The sequence below is a fragment of the Myodes glareolus genome, chromosome 19, assembly GCF_982192425.1.
Source record: "Myodes glareolus chromosome 19, mMyoGla1.1, whole genome shotgun sequence".
Taxonomy (NCBI): Eukaryota; Metazoa; Chordata; class Mammalia; order Rodentia; family Cricetidae; genus Myodes; species Myodes glareolus.
Window position 1 is genome coordinate 57936539 of NC_142044.1, and position 25532 is coordinate 57962070.

General features: G+C 40.6%; 1 protein-coding gene across 2 annotated transcripts in view; it reads right to left on the minus strand.

The window, feature by feature from the left end:
* Nell2 (neural EGFL like 2) overlaps positions 1-25532 on the minus strand; it is a 313225-nt gene that overhangs the window by 115187 nt on the left and 172506 nt on the right. For both annotated transcript variants that reach the window (XM_048444768.3, XM_048444766.3), the window contains exon 14: positions 11514-11639. In XM_048444768.3, the coding sequence (XP_048300725.1) occupies positions 11514-11639 (126 nt within the window). The remainder of the gene's footprint in view (positions 1-11513; positions 11640-25532) is intronic.

Genomic DNA, 25532 nt, shown 5'->3' on the forward strand with positions numbered 1-25532 from the left:
TATGACTCACTGTCTTACTGCCTTGAGAAAGCTCCTCTCAGTGAGCTAGAAGTCTGACTTTACACCTAGGCTGTCAAACTAATGGGCTCCAGAGTGCACTTGTGTCTGTACCCCATGATGGATTACAGGTATCACATCCATGCCTAATGTGCATGCATGTTAAGGATTCAAACTCGGGTCCTCGTGTTTGCACAGTAATCTCTCCTGCCCACTGAGCCATATCTTTAGCCTCAGGTGATGGTTTTTAGAAATAGTATGTCATAATTAATTCTTTTAATCCTGGGGCGTAGTCTTTTAATTTGCTTTCATAACCTTTGTGATTTTAAGTTATTCAGTCATAGCTACAAAGTATCATACTACATGGTGAGTTATATAAAACAAGTGAGACTTTTTTGCTTCAGGGCACATATTTGTGAATTTTCAAAGTTAAATTTGTCTGATTTAAATTTTCAAACTTAAATTTCATATCCTACATAATGGTTGATATACATTGTAATTTTATTATAGTTTTCACCTCCAAAAAAACAAGCTATAGAGAGTTATTAGACACAAAATTTTTCCAACAGTCATGGCCGACAGTAGCTTTGTTGGAATTCCTATGAAAATAAATCCATATGAAAGAACCCAGACTCATTAGAGTTGTCTTCTGGAGATCCAGTCATGTTCACTGACTCTCTGGTAGTCTCCTTCCCCACTCTGGGCAGGTGTGCATTTCAGAAAGGCCTCAGATGCCTCCATCCAGCCGTGGTCCAGCACTCAGTCTCCACAACAATGGGAACCTCCCTAGCTTAGGAAGGATAAAGGAAGCTTCACTCCCAGAGAAACTGTACTTCATTTACCAGAATTTCATTGTCTTTTCTAGGTCCCTATTCTCAGGTACCAAGTAAGGACAGCTAAGTAAGTAATAACAGCTGAGGCCACCTTTCCAAGGAAGCTGCCTACTTTATGAAATTAATGACTCAATTTAAAAGCAACCATTGAAAAGCACTGAGACAGAAGGGTCCCAGAGAAATAAAACATTTCTTCAAGAAAAGAGCTTGTCCAACAACAATAATAAGGCAAATAATTCTTCTTAAATGTTTCCCCTGAGCTGGGCATTTTATAGCTAAAATAGCTTTATGTAGGATATTTTGTTAAGGCAGATACACCTATTTCCACTTCCTGTGGTTGTTCTCAACAAGGACTTTTTGTGGCCTCTGTCCGCTATGTCACTGCCCCAGAATTCTCCACACTTTTACCATTTACACACTAGTAGTTACCTCGATACAAATGCGCACAATGAATTGTGTGTCTTATTCAGTACTTGTGGGTCTGATAAATCCACCAAAGGTCATTTAAAAAGCAATGATAAATTTATTGTCCATTCATACAAAAATTACTAGCATTGATGTCAACATTTTTAGAAAAAGGCAGAACAAAAGCAATGTTGCTGACACTTTACAAAATAATATTTTTAAGTGTCTTATGCAAATCACCTTTGCTAACAGTTGGCTAAGAAGTTTAAGAAACAGACATGGAAGCTTCTTGAAAGGACAGACATGGCTCAGACAGCCTCCCAGTCTGCGCTGACCAAAGCATCCAAGATGGTAGAGAGTGCACAGTGATAAAGGAAAGTGAAGACACTTCTGTCAAGATGGATGGAAGCCCCTCTGTATCTGTAGAGTGAACAGGTTAAATACGCTGAGCAGACAGGAGCTGAGTGCTCCTGCTAGAGACTCGGGTGTACTGACCATGTCAGATGTTAGAAATTGAGGGCCCCTGACACTTTGTGAATGTGAGCACAGGCATAGCAAACACTGTAGAAAGTTAAGTACTTCCCTGGAAAAGGGAGCGAGGAAGGTACTTTGTTCATCCACAATAATAAAAGTCAAATGTCTACTAGGATTCTTTGTGCCGAGATGTGAGGCACGGACCAAGCCAGGAACAGCAGATTCCAGGACAGCGATAGTCACAGCCAGATGAAGCACACTGATCAGGAATCTGGACAGAGCTCTTCGGGGGCCCAAGGATCCTTATGCTGTCTCAGCTGAGGAAGCCTGGAATTCTATTAGAGCACAACTATTCACTAAGTTAAGATTAGGCTTGTTCTCTCTCTCTCTCTCTCTCTCTCTCTCTCTCTCTCTCTCTCCTCTCCCCTCCTCTTTCTTCTTATCCTCCTTCTTTATATGTACATGCAGGCAAAACACACATATACATCAAATGAATAGCATAAATAAAAATGTGCTTCCAAGTTTTAAAGCTATCTATGATTCCTTTCTGCACTTTTAACAGTTGTTGCTATATTCATTTAATATTCTAGGGTACCAAGAATGAACCTGATTTTATTTTTTCATGTATGCGCCTGGCTTTTCCAACACCTACTAGATACCTTCTTTCTTAACTTATTTGTCATGTCTGTGCTGTCGTATATCTGTATCTATATCATCTATATCTGTATCTGTATCATCTATTCTGTATCTGTATGTATATCATATATATATATATATCATCTATTCTGTATCTGTATCCATATCATCTATATCTATATTTATATCATATGTTGGATTATAGGCACACACCCACATGGACAACCAGATCTTTAACTATTTAATATGGTTGAAATCCACTTATTTTCCTTTATGGTTACTTTTTGTGTCTTTAAAAAATGTTGTTCTAGGGGCCTGGAGAGAGGGCTCAGGGCTTAAAAGCACTGACAGCTTTCCGAGAGGACTCGCTTCCCAGACCATATGACCGCTCACAGCTATCTGTAACTATATTTCCAGGGGATACACCTCTTCTGAACTCTGATGGCATGGGGCATGTGCATGGTACCCAGACATTCTTGCAAGCAAAGGAAAAAAAGACAAGTATTCAATTACAGAAAGAAGAGCGGAGACAGCAGCACGAGGTGGGCCTTGGTGAGAAGAGAGGCCCCTCCTGTCAGCGGAGGGTGACTAAGGGTCTCTGGGTACCTAAAGGACTTAGGGAGGCATCACTCACTGCACAGAGCCTAGAGAGAACATGAAGTGAGAGGGGGAAAGTTAAAAGGTAAGCACACCTTATGATCCTGATCGCCGCTACTCATGCAGACTCTCTCAACTTGGCCACTATCCTAACTTTTGGTTCCATATAATCTGAGTTCCAGGAACTGTACAAGAGAATTAATGGTCCCTTTGAAAAGTAAACAATAAAAGCATTCAGTCAAAAGAGTCCCAGGGGAATATCATTTCCTCGTTAGGACAGTTAGGCCATAAAGACACTAGCGTTCCAGACCCCCTTCTCAAGGTACCCACTGCATCCCTCTTGTCCCCTGTGGTAACCAAGTTGTGAGGTGAGTCAGGGAAGTGGGGAGGCATCCTTCCCTGTGTCACAATCACTGTCCTAACGGGGACAACTTACTCCCTAAACTGGGTAAGACTGTCCCATGCCTTTCCTCAGCCTGTCATCCCCCCCTTTCCCCTGACTCCCGTTCTCAGTCCAGGAAAACACATGGTGTTAGGAAGGTTCCAGGCAAGCGACCAGAAAATACGTCCTTTCTCACTGCAGCCATCAATCACAGGCACGCGAAGAACCTCTAAGGCACACGCCTTCCACTCAGGGGTCTATCTCGGTAATATAAAGTTCTTGACTTTATCTTTAGTCATCAGCTGTCTTACGTCTACGTCATACAGCCTGCACCAAGAAGACACTGTGAGTAGGGATTCTAGAGCTACCCAAATAAGTGACAAAGAAAGACATTTTTTTCCAGAAGAGTAATCAAGATTTAAAAAAAAATCAACACATAAAAGAATGTTACATTGCAAAATCCCTGAAGAATGGGTTTATGTGTTTTCAGTCACAAGATGCAAAGCCTGTCTCTTTTTTTCCTCCGCCTTCACCTCTCCAGTTCTCTCCTTTCTTTTTCTTTTTCTCTTCTCTTTCCTTTTATCTCCTCCTCTTGCATTTTCCTTGTGTCCTCCCTCCCTCCTCCTTCCTCCTTTTCCTTGTCAGTTTAACCAATTTTTCTTCCTTAATGGATGTGAAAGGGAAGAAATTACAAATCATTAATTAGGAATATGATACGATTTTCTTGGAAATAAATTCTGTTAATTAGCTCATAGACATTTTCGCTGCTGCAGTATTTGTAAAAATGGTCAAGGAGTAGTCGCTGCTGTGTGACTACATCGGAGGCCAAGAGAATAGCTCTGTTAATGACAGATTATGACTGTGTGTGTGGTGGGGACTGGGATGTTTCTCTTTCAATTGGAGCTAATGAACCGAAAGAGTCTACATGAAAGTTTAATTATTGGACAATACAAATTGAATAGTATATATTACATAAAATATGAATCATTTCCCTTTGTTTATTTCCAAACTATTGACGAATAGATAAATGATGACCGATCAACGCTAAGGATGCCTAGGCCTTTCTATCACTTTGCTTTGCTGCTCACTATGGAACATGAGGTAGGCAGCAAATGTCAGGAAGCTTCAGCTTCCTCATTTGAGAAAGTCGGGAGCTTGGGAAAGATTGTTCACCAACCTTAGCAGTATAAGGAACACCTAGTTCAAAGCACTTGCATTTTAAACATGCGCAACTTTATCAACCATGGGAAGCAGTTACAGTAGTACACCAAACTGCCGGACCAGCAGAGTAAGGTTTAAAAAGCATGAAAAGCTTCCTGTATCCATTAGACCTGGATGCTAAAAGTTGTACGTATTGCTTTAAATGTCTGTGATGGATTTTTAGTTGAGACTAAAACTTTAGTTCTAAAGGTCTTATGGGCATAGTTAAAAATGCCAATTGTGTTTGGCCGAGGAGTCTTCAACAGTACGAGAGAGAGGGACACAGGTATAAAACAACGACGGGCACAAAAAGTGAAGGAGAGAAAACTTTGGGAATCAGCCACAAATGGGGAAGGGAAGAAGATTCTGCAGGGCCTCAGAGGCTTCAGGTGCAGTGGAGGGGCTCATCCACTACTCTCAGAGATACAACTACATTATCAGAAAAACCGAGTCCGACTCAGATCTTATAGTGTTTCTTAAAGGACTGTGCTGGATGGATGTAGGCACAAGGCAATCTGACAGAGGAGGTCCATCCGTGAGCCCTTGCGCAGAGGGTCACAGCTGGCGGGGGCTGTAAGGGACTGCCTTGACAATGTTTTCAAGGTACTCACCCAATCCTAGGTAAAAAATAACCACTTATCCATCTCCACCCCCAGAAATCCAGCTTTTGGGTACAAGCTACGAGCTCTTAAACTGAGAGACTCAGGTAGAGAAGATGGGAATGTAAGGGCCAGAAATGTTTCTCCTCTGTGTCAGGGAGCAGAGGAAATGGATTAGTTGGAAAAGCCAGAGCCTCATTAAGGAAATATGTTCCTGTCCTTGGCCAGACTGTTAAAGTCTTGGCTCCTCTCTAATCAGCACAAAAGCCTTAGCCTAAGCAGCTTTTCCGAAAATGATCTCAGCTCTCCTCTGCATTCTGTTGAAGAGACACTTGCTCCATATCCTGAGAAACTCTGGAAATGAAAGGGGAAATTTCCCCTCAGCGGTCAGAAGCAAGCAGTACTTGGTGAGGTTTCATCCCGAAGAGGCATTCAGCGAGAGAGGGAAAGTCAACACAGGAGGTGTGCCATAACAGGGTATAGGTGACACTGGATTTGCTGCAGCTAGACTTGCAACCCACATGGACTCAGAACAGAAATGAAGCTCTGAAAGCAGCCGCCCCGGGAAACATCAGCATGGACCTCTTACTTAAACCCTGGAACACGCTTGTATTTTTAAAAGAAAAGCAGGGAATTGCTATGAAAGATAAACAGTCATGAAGCTCTCTTAAGTATCTGAGGGCACATCATCAGACGCGTCAAAAAGCACCAGAACTCTTGGTTTTAAGAAGCACATCTTTGAATATGGGCAGTGGTAGCGCAGGCCATTGATCCCAGCACTCAGGAGGTAGAGGCAGAGGCAGGCATATCTCTGTGAGCTAAAGGCCACCATAGTCTACAAGAGCTAGTTCAAAGACAGCGAGATCTGTTACACAGAGAAACCCTGTATTGAAAAACCAAACCAAACAAAACAAAACAAAATAATCTTCAGCTGTACTCTCTTGGATACAGCAAGTTGGATCTTAGGTTTTCTGGTTAAACATTAATATGAAACTTGTATTTATTGACATCATTAATATAGTAAGTTGTGGGCTCTATTCCCCATTATTTACAGGGACTTCTGACATATTATTTTTAGGTTAAAAACCATCTCTTTCAAAATGCTCCACAACTTGCTCTGCTCTGTTTTTCCTTTAACTAAGGAAAAAGTGAATTGTTCCAATAGTTTGTAAGTGTTTAGGTTGGACTGACCAAAGAATCAGAATTTGCAAACCCACTGTCCTCTCTCTTAAACACCTTTGTACCTGGAGATGTATTTAGTTATGTCCCACAGATAGAGATGTCACTTCTCATCCATGTTTTACGCAAACGATCTGATTGCAAGGATGAGCTCCCTCTGTTCTGGTATGTAAAACAGCATTTTGTACACAGTGGGGAAACTGTAGTAATAACGTTGGGTGGACAATTACACAAATATGTGAAGTGACACATTAGCCAGAAGTATCAAAGAATGTATTTCCTTATAGATTCATATTTTTTGCCAAGGACTATGATAGACTTCTCTTCTCTGGAAATTCTATGAATTATATGTAACATGAGGGCCTGCTGCTTGGGGTTTCTGTTCCGCTTGGTTCTCCAGTCGTTTAGTCCCAGAGAAAATCACACAGAGGTCTCCATAAGATTACAAACTGATTGGCCCATTAACTCATGCTTTGTATTAGCTCTAATAACTTATATAGCCCATTATTCTTATCTATGTTAGCCACGTGGCTCGATAACTTTCTCAGCAGGGCAGATCACATCTTGCTTCTTCCATAATCTGTGCAGGAGTTGGAGGAATGGGCTTCCTCCTTCCTAGAAGTCTCCTATTCTCATCGCCCCACCTCTACTTCCTGTCTGGTTGACCTGCCTATACTTCCTGTCTGGCCAATCAGTGTTTATTTAAAACATGATTGACAGAATGCAGACAATTCTCCTGCACCAATTATGTACAGCATCATTTTATCTAATGAAGAATATGTAATTGGGGGAGAGATTAGAAAAAGACAAGAACACATTTTCAGGTGCCGTCCAACTTTATGATTTTAGTTACTTTTGCTATTTTTATGAACCATCTGATCACAAGGTAGACTCAAAAGAAAGTCTCACTTAATTTTCACCTTCCCTCCAGCCTTGTGGTGGTAAAGCTAATATTGCATCATTTGTTTTCATATGCAGGTATAGTAATCCACAGGCTACCATCAGATATTACAAACATACTCACATCATCCCTGAGCAGGCCTTGGTGTGGTACTGAAGGAAATGACATTTCAGAAAACAAGCATAAGGGACCCGTCAAAGTCAGCTCACTGTCTCTTACCAAGGTATGGAAGCTATTGATGGCCTTTAGTTTTCCTGCCTCTCAAACACTGAAGAACCTTTTTTGAAAAGCATCACAAAATGTTTATGAAATTCTTCTTCCACTACATAAAGTATCATTTAGGGGCTGTTTCTTCAAGTGGCCTTAGTAATTCACACAAGACTTGAGAAAGAAAAACATTTAAGTATATACTTAGCATAATCTTGACTTGATTCTTCAGCTTTTCGCTTCCTAATATGGAGCATAAAAGCTCTCCTAAGCAACCAGGTTCTGTCGACCGTGTGTCCCCCCAGCATTACAGTCATGACTGCCTTAGCTAGAGCAGCAGTGACAGCCACAGGACACCCACAAGCTTGGGTCTGCTGAGGTTTCCCCATCAGAAGGGATAGACTGTCACCTGAGCTTCCAGGCACTTCCTTCATCTGCCCCAGATAGGTCTCAGGAAGTGATAGATTGTATAACGTATGAAAGGAAACCTGAAGTGAGACGCCATCTATGTAGCAAGGGAAAGTCATCGTCTAAGTTGGGGTGAGACTTTTCACTAATACAGTTGTGCTTCTGTAGGTAGCCCCTCATCTTCACTGCTGTAAGTAAGCTGGGGAACTAAGCTGGACTTGAATATAACTGTTGCTTTGTTCTGCTGCTTCTGTTCCCCTGGGTTAGTAGATATTTGTGTGCATGGACCAGTAAAATTTGAGTACAATACAGGAATATGGCTGAGCCAAAGAAGAAACTGGAAGGAAGAGTTGCATTGTGGGATGCACTTTGCTTTGGGGGATGAAGCTCGGCAGTCTGAGGCTAGAGTGCTGGTGGGGTAATATCCATGTTGTCCTTCTCTACACAGTAGAGAATGGTGTTTCTTCTTACTGTATTTAGTAGCCGTGGTGTTTCTGATACAAATGGTAAGACATGCAACTAAGGATGAGTTGTCTAACATGAAAAATCTATGGGAAAAATTCCTATGGGGCACATTTTTCGATGTCTTATGAGGTAATGTGCATCCTTAATGAATGCAATCTGCCAAAAGCACAAAGGGGGCTTCCTGAGAATCAAATATGAACCAAAGAGCATGCTGAATCTGAAAGGGTTCAGGACTGTAAGGGAGTGACAGAAGTCACTCTTAGGATGTCCCTACTTAGGGTGTTAAGTTATGCAATTGAGGCTGGGCTATCTGTCCAGAAAGAGTTTTACCAGATAAAAATTGCAATCAGAAAAAAAGATATGAAAATGTTATCCTTCATGCTGGCCTCAAAGCCAGCACATGGGGACAGTAGACAGTAGAAGGCTAAAATGATATGGTTTGGTGACTCCAACTGTTTCTTTCTTGGAATGGATGACAGTGAGTCTTCAGAGATGTTGCCATCCCTCTGTTTGAAAAACATCACTACCAATGCCGCCTGCAAGTGCCAAAGACCACCTAACTAAAACCCCAACAGCACACAGAAGAAGCTGTCTTTAAGTTGTTGATCAGGCTGACACAAGAGGCTCCCAAAGCATATGAGATGTTGCTATTGCTCTTGGCAGACACCAGAGGTGGGAGGTGAAAATACCATGCATTTCTGACACAGCGCCCAAGGCCCCCTGAGCTGAAACTAACCTAAATATGAGCAATACCTGTATGGTACCAGAAGGCACAATGAAAGCTTCCAAAAGGACTCAAGCAACAGTTCTTCCAGTTATGATGCCCACGAACAACTACAATAACCATTACAACATTCTTCAGAACATTATAAGGTAAGGTACAGACATGCGGAAAAGAAAATCCCACACTAGCCTGCTATAAATGTTACAATAACTAAGAGGTAAAGAAAGAAACTTGTGTAATGTGACAAAGAGGAGACTTGAGTATATATGGGATCCCAGGTCCAAGGAGAGATCCCCCAGATTGCTCTCTGGACAGAGGAGTGGGTGCCTGAATCGGCCGTGGCCCATGTCCATACTGATGTATATTTTGCTTATCACCATAGATCCTGCATCTGACGAAGGATGGCGATACAGTCGGAAACCCACATTGCAGCACGGGACTGAGCCCCCCGAGGTCCAAATGAGGAGCAGAAGGAGGAAGAACATGAAAAACGAAGTCAGTACTGCGAGGGATGCCATCACCCACTGATACAAGGGAACGGATCTGATGAGAGTTTACCAAGGCCAGTTGGACTGGGACTGAAAGAGGACGTGATCTAACCAGACTCTCCGAATTTGGCCGGATTCTCTGACTGTGGCTGACCCGAAGTCTTTCTGAAAAGCCATTGACTATGACACTGGGACCTGTTTCCTCTACATATAATGGATTTTGGGGATCCAGTCTGTTTGGACACTCACCTTCCTGGACCTGGAGGGAGGGGGAAGGAACTGGAACTTCCCACAGGGCAGGAAACCCTGACCGCCCTGGGGGACGAAGAGGGAGGAGGAGGGGGAGTAGGGGGAGTGGGAGGGTGTTGGGAGGGGGGGTGGAAATGGAAACTTTTATAATTTAATAAAATTTACTAAAAAAAAAAAAAAAAAAAAAAAAAAAAAAAAAGAATTACCCCCAGAACCATGAGACTCAGTGCTGGGGTGAGCTGCCTGACCATCACCTGTTGGCCTGGGAGCCCTGAGACTCCCCAAGCAATATGGACCATCTTGACATGACTAGTAGTTGGTTCTAGTAGTTGGTTCTAGTAGTTGGTTCACTACTAGAACTAAAGGGTAAGACTATACTGCTGAAAAGACTGTACACTCTAGATGTGGGATGTGGAGACACCAGGACAGACTGAGTCGTCTGCCTTGCTGGCTAGCTCACGTAGTGCCAGTACTGCTGGGAGAGAACGGGCGCCAATGGACCAACCTCGCTCCATAGGATCTTTGTGCTATGTTGTCAGCATAACAGGGAAGGGAACCATCTGGAATTAGAATGGCATGATTGCTAAGAGTGTAAGCAACTATATTCTATATGGATTTGAGGTTTGTTCAAATTCCTACAGGAGTAAATTCACACCTGGAAGTGTAAATCCAGTGACAAGCCACCCACCCATGCCTAGGGTATCATAGGCCAGAGTCAGAAAGGCTCCACTATTTTGTAGTTGTTGTTTGGTTTATTTTCGTTTTTTGTTGTTATTTTTGCTACTTTTTTTGTTTAATGACTATGATGTTACTATCAAATTGTTCCTGAAACATTGGTGTTTATGTCGATAGAATTATTGTGGCTGTCAGCCTTGGTCAGAGGAGCTGAGACGCGTCCTGCAGTGAATGGTGGTTAGTGTACACACTTTTAGTCTATCAAATTCCAGAAATAAATGATTTTTTGTTGTTGTAGCATAGTGTCCCAATGCCCATAAGCAGAGAAAGTAGCAAAATATCAATATCATTCCCTTCAAGACTCAGAGAGCATCACGGAAAAAAGGCAGAAAGAATGTACAAGCTGAAGGAAGCATGTCAGTTTCCCTTCAAGAATAACATCCATTGTTATCTGACTCAGAGAAGCTGTGTGTGAGGCTAGAGACCCTCGAGATTAGGCCTCTTGGGGTTCCCTTATAGGCGTTGTTGGGAGAGCCACTAGATCCATGCCTGACAATCCAGTCACTCTTTTCTGCACCTCCATTCTAGCTTTATATACTTTATATACTTCTGTTCCAGATGCAGAGTTACGTACAGCTGCTATTGGGAGGTGCCAGAGTGTATGAGTGTGAAATTGTAGCTGGGAGGGAGTTTTATCTATACAACCATGGGGAACATCCGTGCTGCAGTGAGACCTCTCAGTGATCTAGCTGTTTTAGGATCACCCATGCTCAGGTGAATAATCTTTCAATCATGCCTCAATAGGCCAAATAAACTCACAGGCTCCCTAAGCAAGACTTGGCTATAACTGTAACCTGGTCTGTTGCTAATGCCCTCAAAGACTTGTAAACATTTCTTCATGTCTCCCAAGTAAAGTTCATGCAATACCAAGAACTCTCTTCTTCGGGAAAGAATCACAGCTAAATGCCAAATCAAGATGTAATGGTTTCCACTTTATTTTTTGTTATGAGGAAATATTTATGACATACTTCTTAGAAATTTAAGAAAAAGTGAACCCAAGACAGCAAATACTCTTTCAAGTAGGCAGCGCTTACCTGTGCATGAGTAATCATCGATCCTGATGTACCCAGTTTTACAGATGCACATAAAAGAACCAGGTGTGTTCACACACATGGTGTTCTCACGGCAGTAATGGCGCCCTTCAGCACACTCGTCGATGTCTACAAGGGAAAAATAGGTCAAAGGTCAATGGGGGCCAATACTCCAGAATTTTCTAATGATTTTCTTTTTCAAGAAGAGAGGAATAGCAACTAATTGAACTGCATTTTGAAAGAGCATTCAAAAATAACTCCTTTAATAAGAATGTTTGATGTTTGCAGGACGGAAAGCATGTGAGCTTTTATCAGCATTTCTTGCTGCAGTTTCAAAAGGGCCTGCCAGTTTCGACTTATATCGTTATGAACAGCTTCTGAAATCCTTAGTGCATTCATCTAATCGTGTTTGATAAAATGAGTCAGAAAGAGCAAATCGGGCTGCCTGAGCATGAGCCGACCAACTGTTGTCTTTGACTCACTGGCTGTTCTGTGCACCTTGGGGAGGCCTTGAAGGAGGGAAATAAAGTATTCACTGTACACAGATGTGAAGGACTTCACTTGGAAGTAAGAATCCACGAACAGCAGTTTATTGGAGATACTAACAGAGCAATAACTACCCTACTAAGTGTCTGAACGCAGACAGGATCACAGTATGGAGACCAGAATCAGAAGAGAAATTATGAAGTACTAAAATATAAAATGGGAGATCATCCATGTTAATTCTTACTTTAAGTATAAAAGCTTAGAGACAATAAGACACAATAAGCAGGGGTGGGAAAGGCAAAGAAGGTGTTTAATAACAATAAAATCTCCCTATTTAATTGTATCCGCTCTACACAAAACCTAAAGCACTTGCTAAACACTTGTTGCTGAGATCCTTTATTTTGAGCTGAAGAGATGGCTCAGTCAAGAAAGTATCTGGTGCACAAACAGGAGAAACTAAGTTCTAGTCCCAGCACTGTATAAAAGCTAGAGTGCTGACATGCACCGCTAATCCCCATGGCTGGGAAAATGGAATGAATCCGGGACAAAAAGATAAAGGAATCAAGAAAATTTGAGAATGTAATGGAGTTATCAGGCAAAAATGCAAGGAGTAAGAAAGTGTTGATCAATGGGTTAATGCTATAGTTAAAGAGGAGAAAGAAATTCTATTGGTTTGCTTCACTGTATGCCTACTGTTGACAATAATATTTAAGAAATATAAATTATGTTGCAAATTTTTGAAAATATAAACACATTACATAATGAATTCATATATAAAGTATTACTTGAAATACTATTAATATGCATAATTTCTTTGCATTAATGCATCAGGTAAAAATTAAAGGAAAAATTATAAACACTAGGTGACTCTCTCCAAGAAGCCAGATTGTAAGCATCCTTCACCAGGGTTTAGCTATTGAATCCTCCCCTCCTGCAACCTCTCCAAATCCCCAGATCTAGTCCAAGTCCTACACTCAGTGCCTTGGCCTACTCTGGCCACCCCTGGTCTATGCCAAGCTCTAGACTTCCTCTGGTATTTCCACTCCTTCCTAGAACCAACAGGCCCCTTTCATAGCACACTGAACATTTCCTCCCAGGCAGACCCAGCATATTCTTCCCCAGGGTCGATCTGCCTAGTCCTTTCTCTACTAGCCCCCACCCAACACCACACCTACAAACTCTAGGACCAGACCAAGATTCATATCCTGAGTGCCAGCCAGTCTGTGTCAACCTGATTTTATTCTACCTAAGTCATATACAACATTTCTGCCCAACCTGGTCCGCACATCCTGTGCTCTAACCAAACTTGATCTAATCATATGAGGCCTAGAACTAGCATAAGAAGTTCACATATTCAAATTTCATTTCAAAAATTTGAACAATATGAGATATCAAGACAGTAACTCTATTCCAAAATTCAATAAAGAGCTAGAAAGATGAAAAAGGACTCAAGCTGAAGCAAAGATGAAATTTAAAAGCTCAATAACTCAATTAGAAAACTCAAGGGAACACCTTACAAGTACAATGAAGCAAGCAGAAGATGGAATGCCAGGACATGAAGCTAAATCACAGGATCTAGTCAAAATAAACAAAATATGAATTTTTATTAAAAACACAGAAAAGAAACATACAAGAAACATGGGATCCAATGAACAGACCCCATTACATTACAAGAACAGATGAATGAGAGGAATTTCCAGGTCAATGTCTTAGATCAGATCTTAACCAAAATCATAGAAGAAAATTTCTCCAGACTAAGGAGAGACATACCTACACAGATTCAAGAAGAACACAGAACACCAAGTAGCTAAGACCAGAACAGAAACTGTGTATGGCATATTCATTGTTAAAACACTAAGTACACAGAACAAATAAAAATTATTGAAAATTGCAAGGAAAAAGCACAAGTACTTACAAAGGAAAACCATTTAGAATAATAGCTGGTTTTTCAATGACAACTTTGAAATCCAGAAGAGGCTATAAAATGCATTCTTACTCCAAAAAGACCATGACAGTCAAACTAGATTAATATGTCCAGCGAAACTATCTGATATAGTTAAGGAGGAAAATAAAACTCTTCATAGTACAAAATACATAAAATAATTTATATCCAACAGACCAAATCTAAAAAAAACTCAGAAAGCAATATCTGATGCTGAAGAAAAGAATGAGCACAGCAGAGAATGGAGAAATAAAACTGAAGCTATAGTCACCGAAACACACAGCAACACCAAGAACACAAACAACAAAAGTAAAAGTCAACAGCACATGACTGTAATCAACACACGACTTTCAATAATAACTTTAAATATTAACAGTCTTAATTACTCAGTCAAAAGACACAAGATGGTTGAATGGATCAAGGAACAAAATCCAAGTATTTATTGTCTTCAAGAAATACATCTTATTTTTAAAGTTAGTGACGACTTTAAAGGAAAAGGACAGGCGAAAGTATTCCTGCCAGGCGAAGCAGGAAGCAAGGTGTTAGTACCCTAAGAAATGACGAAAAAAAAAAGACCTCTAACTAAAACTTACTAGAAGATTTAAAGACGTACACGGCATTGTAATCAAAAGAAGCAATTAATCAGAAAAGCACTTCTATTCTAAAGGTTTATCTGCCAAATTCTAATGTGCCCAATTTCATAAAAAGTGTACTAGTGGACTTAAAGACAGAGGTTGACATCAACCTATTAATAGTAGGTGATTTTAATACCCTGCTTTCTCCAATAGATAGGTCATCTGGACAGAAAAAAAAGAGAGATCAGAAAAAAATAACAACACACATCAAACAGACTTCACAGATGCCAAAAAAGCATCCTACCTGAACACCAAAGAATATACATTCTATTCAGCGGAACATGGAAGCTTCTCTAAAAGAGGTCATGTTCTGGGACAAAAAACAAATCTAAGCAAATTTTCAAAGATTAAACTAACTCTGCACATCCTATCTGACCACAATGCAACTGAAAATTGACAGCAAACAAATACCTAGTAAATACGCAAACTCATGGATATTAAGCAACTCACCACTGAATGGTTTCTGGGTCAAAGAAGAAATCAAGAAAGAAATAAAAATATTTCCTGGAACTAAATGAAAATGAAACATTCTTAATTATTGGTACTTATATCCACATATAAGTGCAGTTCTCACCCCTTATCAAAGAAGCTTCCCTTTGCAACAGAAGCAGAAAATCATGGAAAACCACAACCAATCAAAATGCAGACAACAAGAAATGTTGTGAAACTCTGTGCCAACTGACATAACAGAAGAGGGGGTTGAAAGATTTTAAGAACCAAATGCAAGAGAGGTTCCATTCATTAAGCGCCAGCCACATGGCTGCCTAAACAAGATCTGAACAACGACACCAACAGACCTGTTAAGATGGAAATGGGAGAGCTCATGAGGCTGCAAACCTAGACACAGAACTACAGGGATGCCAAGATCAGGAGAAATAGTTTTCTCTGAGGAAGATCCACTAAGAAGTTTATTTATAATCTCCCAATTAATTATCCAGTATCAATTTGTCAGTCCTGAGATTATATACACGCAAGTAACATTATACAGACTGAGCATGTTATATTTAAAAAATATTCACTGGGAGGAGGGGCGTAAATGGAAACTTTTTATAATTTAATAAAATTACAAAATGCTGTCTCTCGGGCTTTCAAGCACAAAAAAAATAAAAATAAATAAAAAATATTCACATATATATGTGTGTGTGTGTCCTATATATTATATATATACTATACAGTATAAAGTATGTTGTGTGATATATGTTATATATTCAAGGTATGTTAATATATATCACACATTATAGAATGCATGCATACACACACACATAGATAGATAGGTAGGTAGATAGATAGATAGATAGATAGATAGATAGATAGATAGATAGATAGATAGACAGATAGATAGACCAAAAATCTGAGAAGGAGAAAAGGATTTATATGGAAAGGGTTGGCTAGGGGGAAGGAATAAAAATTATGTAATTGTAATTTCTAAATATAAACCTACTCCAAACCCTGATTTCTCTATGATGGAATACAGGCAACTAATTTAAAGTAGCTCTATGAGAAGTCTAATACAGTTTTCTGCTCAGAGACAACTAGGAAATGTACTAGGTTTTGTGTGTTGTGGACATACATAAACCAATGCGGTTGGAACTGTACCATTAACATTCATTCACAAAAACAGATATTTGATATACTCCATATATAGTACGTAACCAGAGTTAAGACCATTACATGCATTACTTATTTCTGTCTTGACAATATCTTGGAAGGTGACTTCTAAGTCAGTGAAGCCAGTGAATACTATAGAATGAGTCCATAAACTTTTAAAGGCTGGTTTCATGACAATTTAAGAATAGCCATCAGATTTTCTAAATTTCTAGGATATTCTTTCTTATTCTATGCTACTTCTGAATCTTTGCACTGGTTGGAAAAACAAGTATTATAGTCTACAAATTACCTAACTAAATAGTCTGAGAAAATGTGATGAGAACCTATTAGCTAGGGTCTTGAGACCATAAAGAGAATCATATGGAATTATTAGAGTACTTGGTTTGGTCAGTGGATGAATAACTCAATCCTGTGAGAAAGTTCTTGTAAAGGTAAAAGTTGCTAATAATAACAAGACAAAACAAAATAAAAAATACTAACATAGTCCTCAAGCTTAAGCTTGTGAATGAACTACACATGAGTATCAAGAAGTCTGTGCGCACAAGGGTAGAATTTAAATTGCAGAATGAAGAATATAACTCAGTGACAACACTGGTTACCACAAGCAGGAATTATTCTGCGCACACATGGGACAGCATCTTCACAAGCAAGTGTGGCTCTTGGAAAAGACAGCAGCTTCAGAGACCAGAGCAAGACTGTAGAGATCCTGGCTCATATAAGGTTCTACAGTTCTCTCCAAAGACAGCATCCTGTAGAAAAAGCCCATTCCCAAATAACTCGCTGCAAATTCTGGCAAATGACACTTGGAAGCAGCTGTGAGACATCCCAAGAACACTCAAAGCATTAAGAACTCTGATTACACCAAAATCCTGTGGAACAAAGTGAGCAAAACAGACTGTGAATTAAGATTAATTTTGTCCATGTGAACCTAGTACAGCCACACACATGGTGGAGAATGTCAGATAAGCTAAGAGGAGCAATTTGTACAAGGGTAAACTGACCTATTCACCATCACTGCTGCTCCTCCTGGGATCTACAGCCCACAGAAATGTGAGATCCCGACCTGCTTAAAGTCTGTTCTGAATTCTTCCTGAATAAAACCCAGTGTGTTGATATGGGGTCATAAAGCAAAACCAAGCAGGTTATTTAATCAGAGCTATTTAGGAACTTCAATTTGGAGTTCACAGAGATGTTGAGTCTGTGTTCAAAGGCTGTCAAGGGACAAGCTTAGAGCTTGGGGAAGCATCCTAAGGGAGAAGGGGGACAAATATCAATCTCCCATCAGCACTGTGAACAGAACGTGTCTTCATTCCTCACACCATGCTTTCAGAGAAAGCCTCACAAAGCTGTGCCTATGTTTTAATATTACAAGTTGCTGGAATGTCATGCCCAATGATGTGTACTGATTCTTGCAGACATACAATAGCATTTGGAAAGTATTCTGGCATAAATCAAGTGCCAACTTGGTCCACAGTGTATTTCAGCTTTAAGAACCAAACTAAAACTTAAATGAGCCAAACTCTCAGATTCATTTTTACTGTTTAAAAATTTATCAAATATCTTCTTGTAAAACATTTTATTGGATTTTTGGTCACATTTTGATGATTATAAGTGTAGAACTACTATCATGACTTGCTAAGCAGAAAGAACTGTAGTCAGAATGGGCTGCCAAATAGAAATACTCAAACAGTTGCTAGACGTGTCTCAGCCTAAAAAAGAATACATTCATTGCTCAACAATGTAGTTCTTAATGTCTCTTCCAAAACTCAATACCAATAAAGTTACAACACAGACTCTGAGGGCTGGGAAGACAGCCCAGCGGCTGGTGTGCTCACGGTGTAAGCATGAGGTATCAGCTTCCTGGGCCCCTGTAAAATTCAAACAAACAACCAAGGTATGATAGACAAATGTGTGTCATCCAGAACCAGTGAGGCAGAGACAGGTGGATCCCTGGGGTTCACTGGTCAGCCAGCCTAGTATGAACAGGTGAGTCCTAGGCCAGCAAGCGACCCAGTGTCAAACGGACAAGCAAATAAGGAAGACAGCCGCTGAGGAATGACATCCTAGATTAATGTCTGGCAAATATATATATATATATATGTGTGTGTGTGTGTGTGTGTGTGTGTGTGTGTGTGTGTGTGTGTACACATGAATATGCACCACAAACACACACACACACACACACACACACACACACAATCTGAAATATATTGTCTTATAAACCAAGAAAATGATACCATGTCATTATTACCTCATTCCATCAGCTATCTCTTGAAGTTGGCACCTCACATACAGAATCCTAGACAGTATTATCTCTGAGGAAATTTCATGGTTCCTTGGCAACTGAGTGGTCCATGTTCAAAGAGTTCTCAGTCCCATCTCACTAAAGTTCCACTTCCCCCTCACGGCGCACATCAGCAAATTCCAAGCTTCCTGATGGTTGTTTACCTTTAATATTCATTGTTATTCACTGAGCATAAAATGGCCATGCACTATGCTCCAGATACTGCATTAGATGGCAAAGACACGCTCTGGCTGAGGAAATGCCAACATAAGTAAATGCCAATGTCATGGATGCTGCATAGTCCACAACAGAAACCTGGGCAATAGGCACTGAGCAGGGGGCAATGCGCCCCATTAATGGACAGGGAGGGTCTGTCCTTAGCATTTGTTAATGCACTTGGCAATATTAATGATTTCACATCTGAGCGTTCCACTCTCACTTGAGAAAACCAGAACTTATTTATGTAAATAGTAGCAAAAAAGTCTTATGTGCTTGATGCCAGCTTTTAAACTACCCCTGGCAGGGGGGGGGGAGGAAATCAAAGGAAAGTTAATGGTGGGGCCAGACTCGAGGTGGGTTTGGGGGAAAGGCTGGCTTTAAGCGAAAGATTTCTATGCTTCTGTTCGGAAGGGCTGCTGTGGAAATGATGTCTGTAGGGTCTAAAGTTGAGCATGGACCACATTGTAGAGGCAGCCAGAGAATTCAATAAGGAAAATAAGTGGATATGTGGTTATGGCATGGAGGGTCTGATGAAGGTGTACTATCTACAAGAGCAAGAAGAAAATCATGATTATTTTCTTAATGATTTAATAAAACTCTTAGATTTAAGTGGTTGCAAACTTTAAGGTGACCCTCCCGGCTCAATCACTCTAGTTTTTAACAGTGTCTACAAGTATATGCTGTATGATGAGACATCTCATGCCCATTTTCAGTGAAACATAAGACTTGAGAACACAGAACTTCTCCAGCACATTGACTGGCCCCACTTGTACATGGATGAGTCAATGAATCTTCTCATGGCCTTTCCTGAGAGGTTCTGGTTGGAACTGAGGCTCCATTCACCAGTGAGCTCACTTTGTTCCTAGGGCAGGTCCAATCATTCCCTGGGCATGTGGTTTTCTCCAGAAGGGACACACACCCACCCCCCTGTCTGTCTTGCATGTGGATTGACTCTCAGTTGGGACAGGAGCCTGGAATGGCACCCACTGCAACACAACAGCAAGCTTGTCTTTCAAGGCCTTAATTCCATCATCACACGTTGATTTTCATGTTGGTGCCCATTTTCCAGAGTTGCAGATCTAACACAGAGGAGGAGAGCCCTATGGCTGAAGGGCTTCTGCTTCTCTACAGGTTTGTAGGACAGAAGCATGGCCCACCGAACTAAAGTGCAGAAGTAAACCCTGTTTCTTATATCTGGAGACTTTCTCTTGGGCCTGGGAACCTTAAACTGACCTATTTTAGAAACAAGGAATTTATAAATTTCCCTTTTCCATCTTAAAGATGATATTAAACCCATAATTACTCAGAAACACGGAGTTGTCTAGCTGAGATGAACTTCATAAATTCCATAGCTTAACTGGAGCAATTAATGATCAAAGAGACAAGCAAGGGAAGCAGAGACAAAGAGGAGGCAGGGTTCAGACCTCAACTCTGTGGGCCACAGAAAAGAATTTGCCCTTATTCTATGTGAAATAGAAAGGGTTAAAAGGACAGGGTCATCGAATCATGTCTGTGCTTTTGGAAAATTCCTGTCTGCAGAAGTTTTATGAAGTTGAAGAATGGGAGTCACAGAAATAGCATTTCTAGACTCGGGTCTAGAATGAATGTCCTTTCTGGACTTCTTTTTGGACTAAACCTGGAGGCAGTGAGCACTTAAAGACCACTTCCACCCCTCTTCCTACCAGCCCTCCAGTCCCCTGCTGCCCTCACTCCAGCCCCCTGGCAGCTCCCACACCAGTCCCCTGCCACCCTGCCACCTTTCTTGAATGCCAGCAACTCTGTCGTGCTTCTAAATTATGCTGCATTTCTAAAGTGAAAGTATTTATCTCGACTTCATCCTGTAAAAGCACCAGGTGAGAATTTTAGGAAACACCAAGGGCTTCGCATTCAGCCAATGCAGTGTCCAGCTCCTGAAGTTCTGTTCTGAGAGTCCACAGATCAGCAAGTTATTGCTATGCCGGGCTCAGCAGCCGTGAAACACCAACTGGACAAATCTGGAGAGAGATCATCAACACAGTTCACAAACCGGAAACAGACTAAGTTCTGCAGAAGCTGAGTCTGGAATGAGAGTTGAGAGCAACATTTGGAGAGATAAGAGTGCTTTTAAAATAAAAAATTTTCAAGTCTAACTAAGTTATTCAGTAGAAAATCAGCACAGAACAAAGTGCCATTTACAAATAAGCTGCCTTGAAGGGAGCTGCCAGCATGATAGGATGTGAAGTCAGTGGCATCAATGAGGCTATTTACCAAGATAATCCTTGTATATTATAACCATATCCACCTGACTGCAGATTAAAACATAATTCTGCAACATACAAAATTTCATTTGTCACCTCAAAACAGTGCTCACAAATTGACTTTATTCATGTTTAACAGCCATCTTCTCATTATAAATTTTATGGTACATTCCACAAGAATGGAAAAAATCTGGAATGATATTAGCTTTCCTATTATTCTTAATTGAACATATTATTCTTGTGCTTGAGATGAGAAAGAGAGAGAGGCAGAGAGAGAGAGAGAGCAGTAACATTCGAGAAAATAATAATTATAAAATACTTATGAAGAACATTAAAAGAAAGAATATTCAGAAGGTGGGGCTCACTGTCATGAATACTTTATCCACTGAGATTCCATGACTTCCCTCTACATTCAAAGGACTAACTGGGACACCATCAGCAAAGATAGCATCAGTAAGACAGATCTTATTGGGTTTTTCTCATAAAAGACACATATAACAATGAATCACAATGCCGTTTGATAAGGATAGCCTTGCAGACAAGGAGAATGTGACATCTAAGCAGAGAATTAATGGAGAAGTGTAATTACCCAGGAGAAAGGGGGATGAGGGGAGCTTTTGCAGTAGGGGAATTCTGCTCCTCAGGGACTGCGAGAAGTTGATGGGTATTCACTGTGAACCATGGAGTAAGCATGTGCTGTTGTGTGAAGATCCTCTAACGTCTATGAAAGTATAATGCTGTCCTTTATTAGGGATATCTAAAAAATTTCATTAATGACACGAACATGTCAAGTCCACGTGCTATGAAAGAGGTCTAATGCAAGACCGATGAAGGTAAATATGACTCTCAGCCACAGTTTTTCTTTTTCTAAGACATAACACAACTTTTGTTGTCAATTTCTTGTGCAGCCTTCTGGGTATTGTTAGTGCTTATATAAGCCTCTTTGTGTGTGTGTGTGTGTGTGTGTGTGTGTGTGTGTGTGTGTGTAGGAGAGAGAGAGAGAGAGAGAGAGAGAGAGAGAGAGAGAGAGAGAGAGAGGTGAATTGCTTATCAAGATCTTTTTAGTAAAAGATAGAATAGATTTAAAAAAACAGGAAAACTTGAAGTTAGGAGGAAGTTTACTTATTGGGTTCAGTTTCTGTCTTCACTACCCATAAAGTGGAGGGAACCTGGTAAATTAAAAATGAACGTATTGGACGTAAAATTGCTTGCACCCTGGAACTGACTGGCTGCCTGTAAATGAGGCAGAGAAGCTCTCAGGGATGAACCCTTCCTTCCTCAGCTCATAACTGAGGGCATCTAGACTGGGAAAGAGCTGGATAAACATATTACAGAGAGCGCGGCTTTAGATTGCTGGATTTGAGCTGTTTATAACACATTCAGGCAGAAATGTCCAGTGAGAATGTAGGTCCACATCTCACTCAGGCTGGAGAACTGGGCTACAGCTCCAACTTTGGGAGTCACAGGCTATACAGCAGCAAATAAAAGCGTGTCTTAGGAAGCATCACCGAGAAAGAGGGCACGAATGAGAAGATAAGCTCTGAGGGAACTCTGGGGAATCCAGCCCATTAAAGGAACAGCAGAAACTGGTGATCAGGCAGTCACCAAAACAGGAGAGCAGGGAAATCTCTGGAGCAGATGAGCCCCAGCAGTGCCAGCCCATTCCAAACACACTGTATCCACAAACTCTGTCTCCAAAGTCGCAACGCAAATTTTCAGTGTCCTTAGAAAACGGTGAGTAGGCCTGTCTTATTCAGTCTTTGTATTGCTGTGATAAACACATGACCAAAAGCAACTCAAGGTAGAATGGGCTTGTTCAGCTTCTAACTCATAGTCCGTTATGAAGGGAATGCAAGGCAAGAAGCCAAGGCAGGAACCAGGGGGCAGGAACTGAAGCTGAGCTCATGGACAGCTGGTTCTAGGATCACATTCTTATACCTGTCGGACTACCTGCTCAGGAGTAGTGCTCCCCATAGTGGGCTGGGCCCTCCTGGGCCCTCCCACATCAATCACTAATCAAGAAAATACCTCACAAGCTTGCCCAGTGTTCACTCTGATGAAGATATTTTCTCAACCAGGGTTCTCTCTTCCCAGGCAATGGTGACTAGCTGGTGTCATGTTTACACAAACCAAACAGCATAAGGCCCATGACCTTGAGATATGAGCCAGGGTTACAGGTATGAAATTTTAATTAAAAAAGATAATTATACAACTAAGGAAGACTGTAAACTCATCTAGTAAGGTTGGTAGGGAAGACCGCCAACATATCAGTGGGTGGTGTCAGTCTTCAGGTCCATTCTGGATGTTACCATGAAATAGGAAACAGTATATATGTGATACATAAAGGAAAGGCAAGGACTTGTACCCAAACAAGATACATCTTACCTAAACATCATTTAAGATCTCTCTCTTACACACACATATTGTAAGCTGCCTAATATTCTTCAACATATTCCTTTACCACTTAAACTGTAGATTACATTATTTGCAGCTCAGAACTCAGATCCATATAGAATGGTATCATAAAGATAAAATAAATAAAAGTTTGAAGGAGGAATAGCCAATAAAATTAAACACTACCTGAGGCCAAGCAAGATATCGAATAATTGGAGTATGGTCTAACAATGCAGAAGCTATCAGGGCCCTAGTGTGACTGGTTTGTGGGGGTTATGGAATAAAAAGTTTATCCTGAAGTAGATAAAGGAGAATGTCTAGTAGAAAGAAATAGAAGTAGTAGGAATAGTTCACAAATGGAAGAAAATGTAGCCAAGAAGGGCAAAGAAAGGTGATGACATAAAAGCCGGAGAACCAAACACATTGAAAGGCTGGCATCAAAGGACAGAGAGAAGTAGGAAGTTGAGTTTGAAGAAGGGTAGTGATTGTGTCAAGGTTCCTCTGAAAATGGAAAGGAATGAGGTGTGGTGATGTGAGTTTCTTTTCTGTATGCTGTGAATACCATTGATAAAGAATCTGCTTGCTTTGGGCTTATAGCAGGGCAGAATATAGCAAGGCAGAAAATCTGACTAGAAATGTATAGAGAGGGAGTAGATGGAGTCAGAGAGATGCCATGTAGCTGCCGAAGGAGACAGACGTTGGACCCTTATCAGTAAGCCACAGCCTCGTGCCAATATACAGGTTAATAGAATTGGGTTACTCTAAAATGTAAGAGTTAGTTAATAAGAAGCCTGAGCTAATAGGCCAAGCAGTGTTGTAATTAATATAGTTTCTGTGTGATTATTCAGGTCTCAGTGGCTGGAAAACGAAAATGCAATCTCCATCTATAGTGTGGTTCTTAGATGGGTTCAATGAGAGTTCCATTCAACTAACGCTAGGAAGAAAGAAGAACGGGTGGGTGCCAAGTATGTGGATGACTGAAACAGAAGCAGGAGCCTGAGGGAGGCAGTATCTATTTCAGTTTCATTGATAGAGATGCTATCCACTGAGAGTAAAAGAATCCTTGGGTTTCAAATAACCTTTGTGGAAAGGAAGTAAGTTGAGACGAATGTACAATACCTTTACCAAGCTTAGGGCAGAATCAGCCAGGGAGAGAATCAAGGTGAGCAGACCACAAATGAGATTTGTGTTGTTGTTGTTGTTGTTGTTGTTGTTATTAGTGAATGCTGTATTCATTAAATGCTAACCCTCACAGCAACCTTGTGACCGAGAGGCACCAGACAGCTCTGCTTTCACAGTCAAGGAATCCAGGTCATGTTAAGAAGCTCCCCAAAAGTCACTGCTAAGTTAGTGATGGTAATCTGGAATAGAATTACCAATGATTATCCATGGTTCCTCCATGGTCTGGTCCTCTCTTAAAGTTCAAGCAAGTAACTCCTGGACAGAGCCTCCTGTTGCAGAGAATGCCAAAGCATTCCCTATTGTTCCTTTCTCTAGCTGCTCTCTGCCAGTTTAAACTGGACTCACATTGCTAGGCTGACAGGAAATCCATGTTCACCCATAGTTACTTCCCTGACCTCTTTGTCATGGGGATTCCATCTGTCTCCACTCCTGCACTCTATGTAAGTGGTTATTTACGACTGGGTAGTCACTGCCTTGACTGAATCCAACTTGCTCAAAATTAAGGAACAGAAGGGCTCATTTGAATCATTGCCTTGTTAGGCTGAATTTGAAAATTCATCAAGCTTAAGAACATTCTTTACAAGAAAGCATATCTTTATTTTTAAATACTAAAAGCCAATTTAACAAATATATATATATATTTTTTTACCATAAAACAAGGATTTCAGTCCTAACAACATTGAAATTACTATAAATTTAGAGTTATTAAATTAATGAAGACATTAGATCAGTACTTTTCTTGAACAATATGGAGACACTCTAATTCCCACTGGCTCATTTAGACATAAATAATTGACTGAACAGCATTGCTAAATTTGGGGATTTTGATCAAATTTTAATGTCACTTGGAAATTATGGCTGCCCAACAAATCACTATGCATAGACAGCAATTGAGCTGTGTTCCCATTTTACCACATTTATGTCTGAGGTATGAACACATAATTTCATTCAGAGCCCATCCTCCATAGGAAAGGACAATTATTTGGAGTGCAGTTAATACAGAAATAAGATGGTTTTGTATTTAGAGAAAAAATG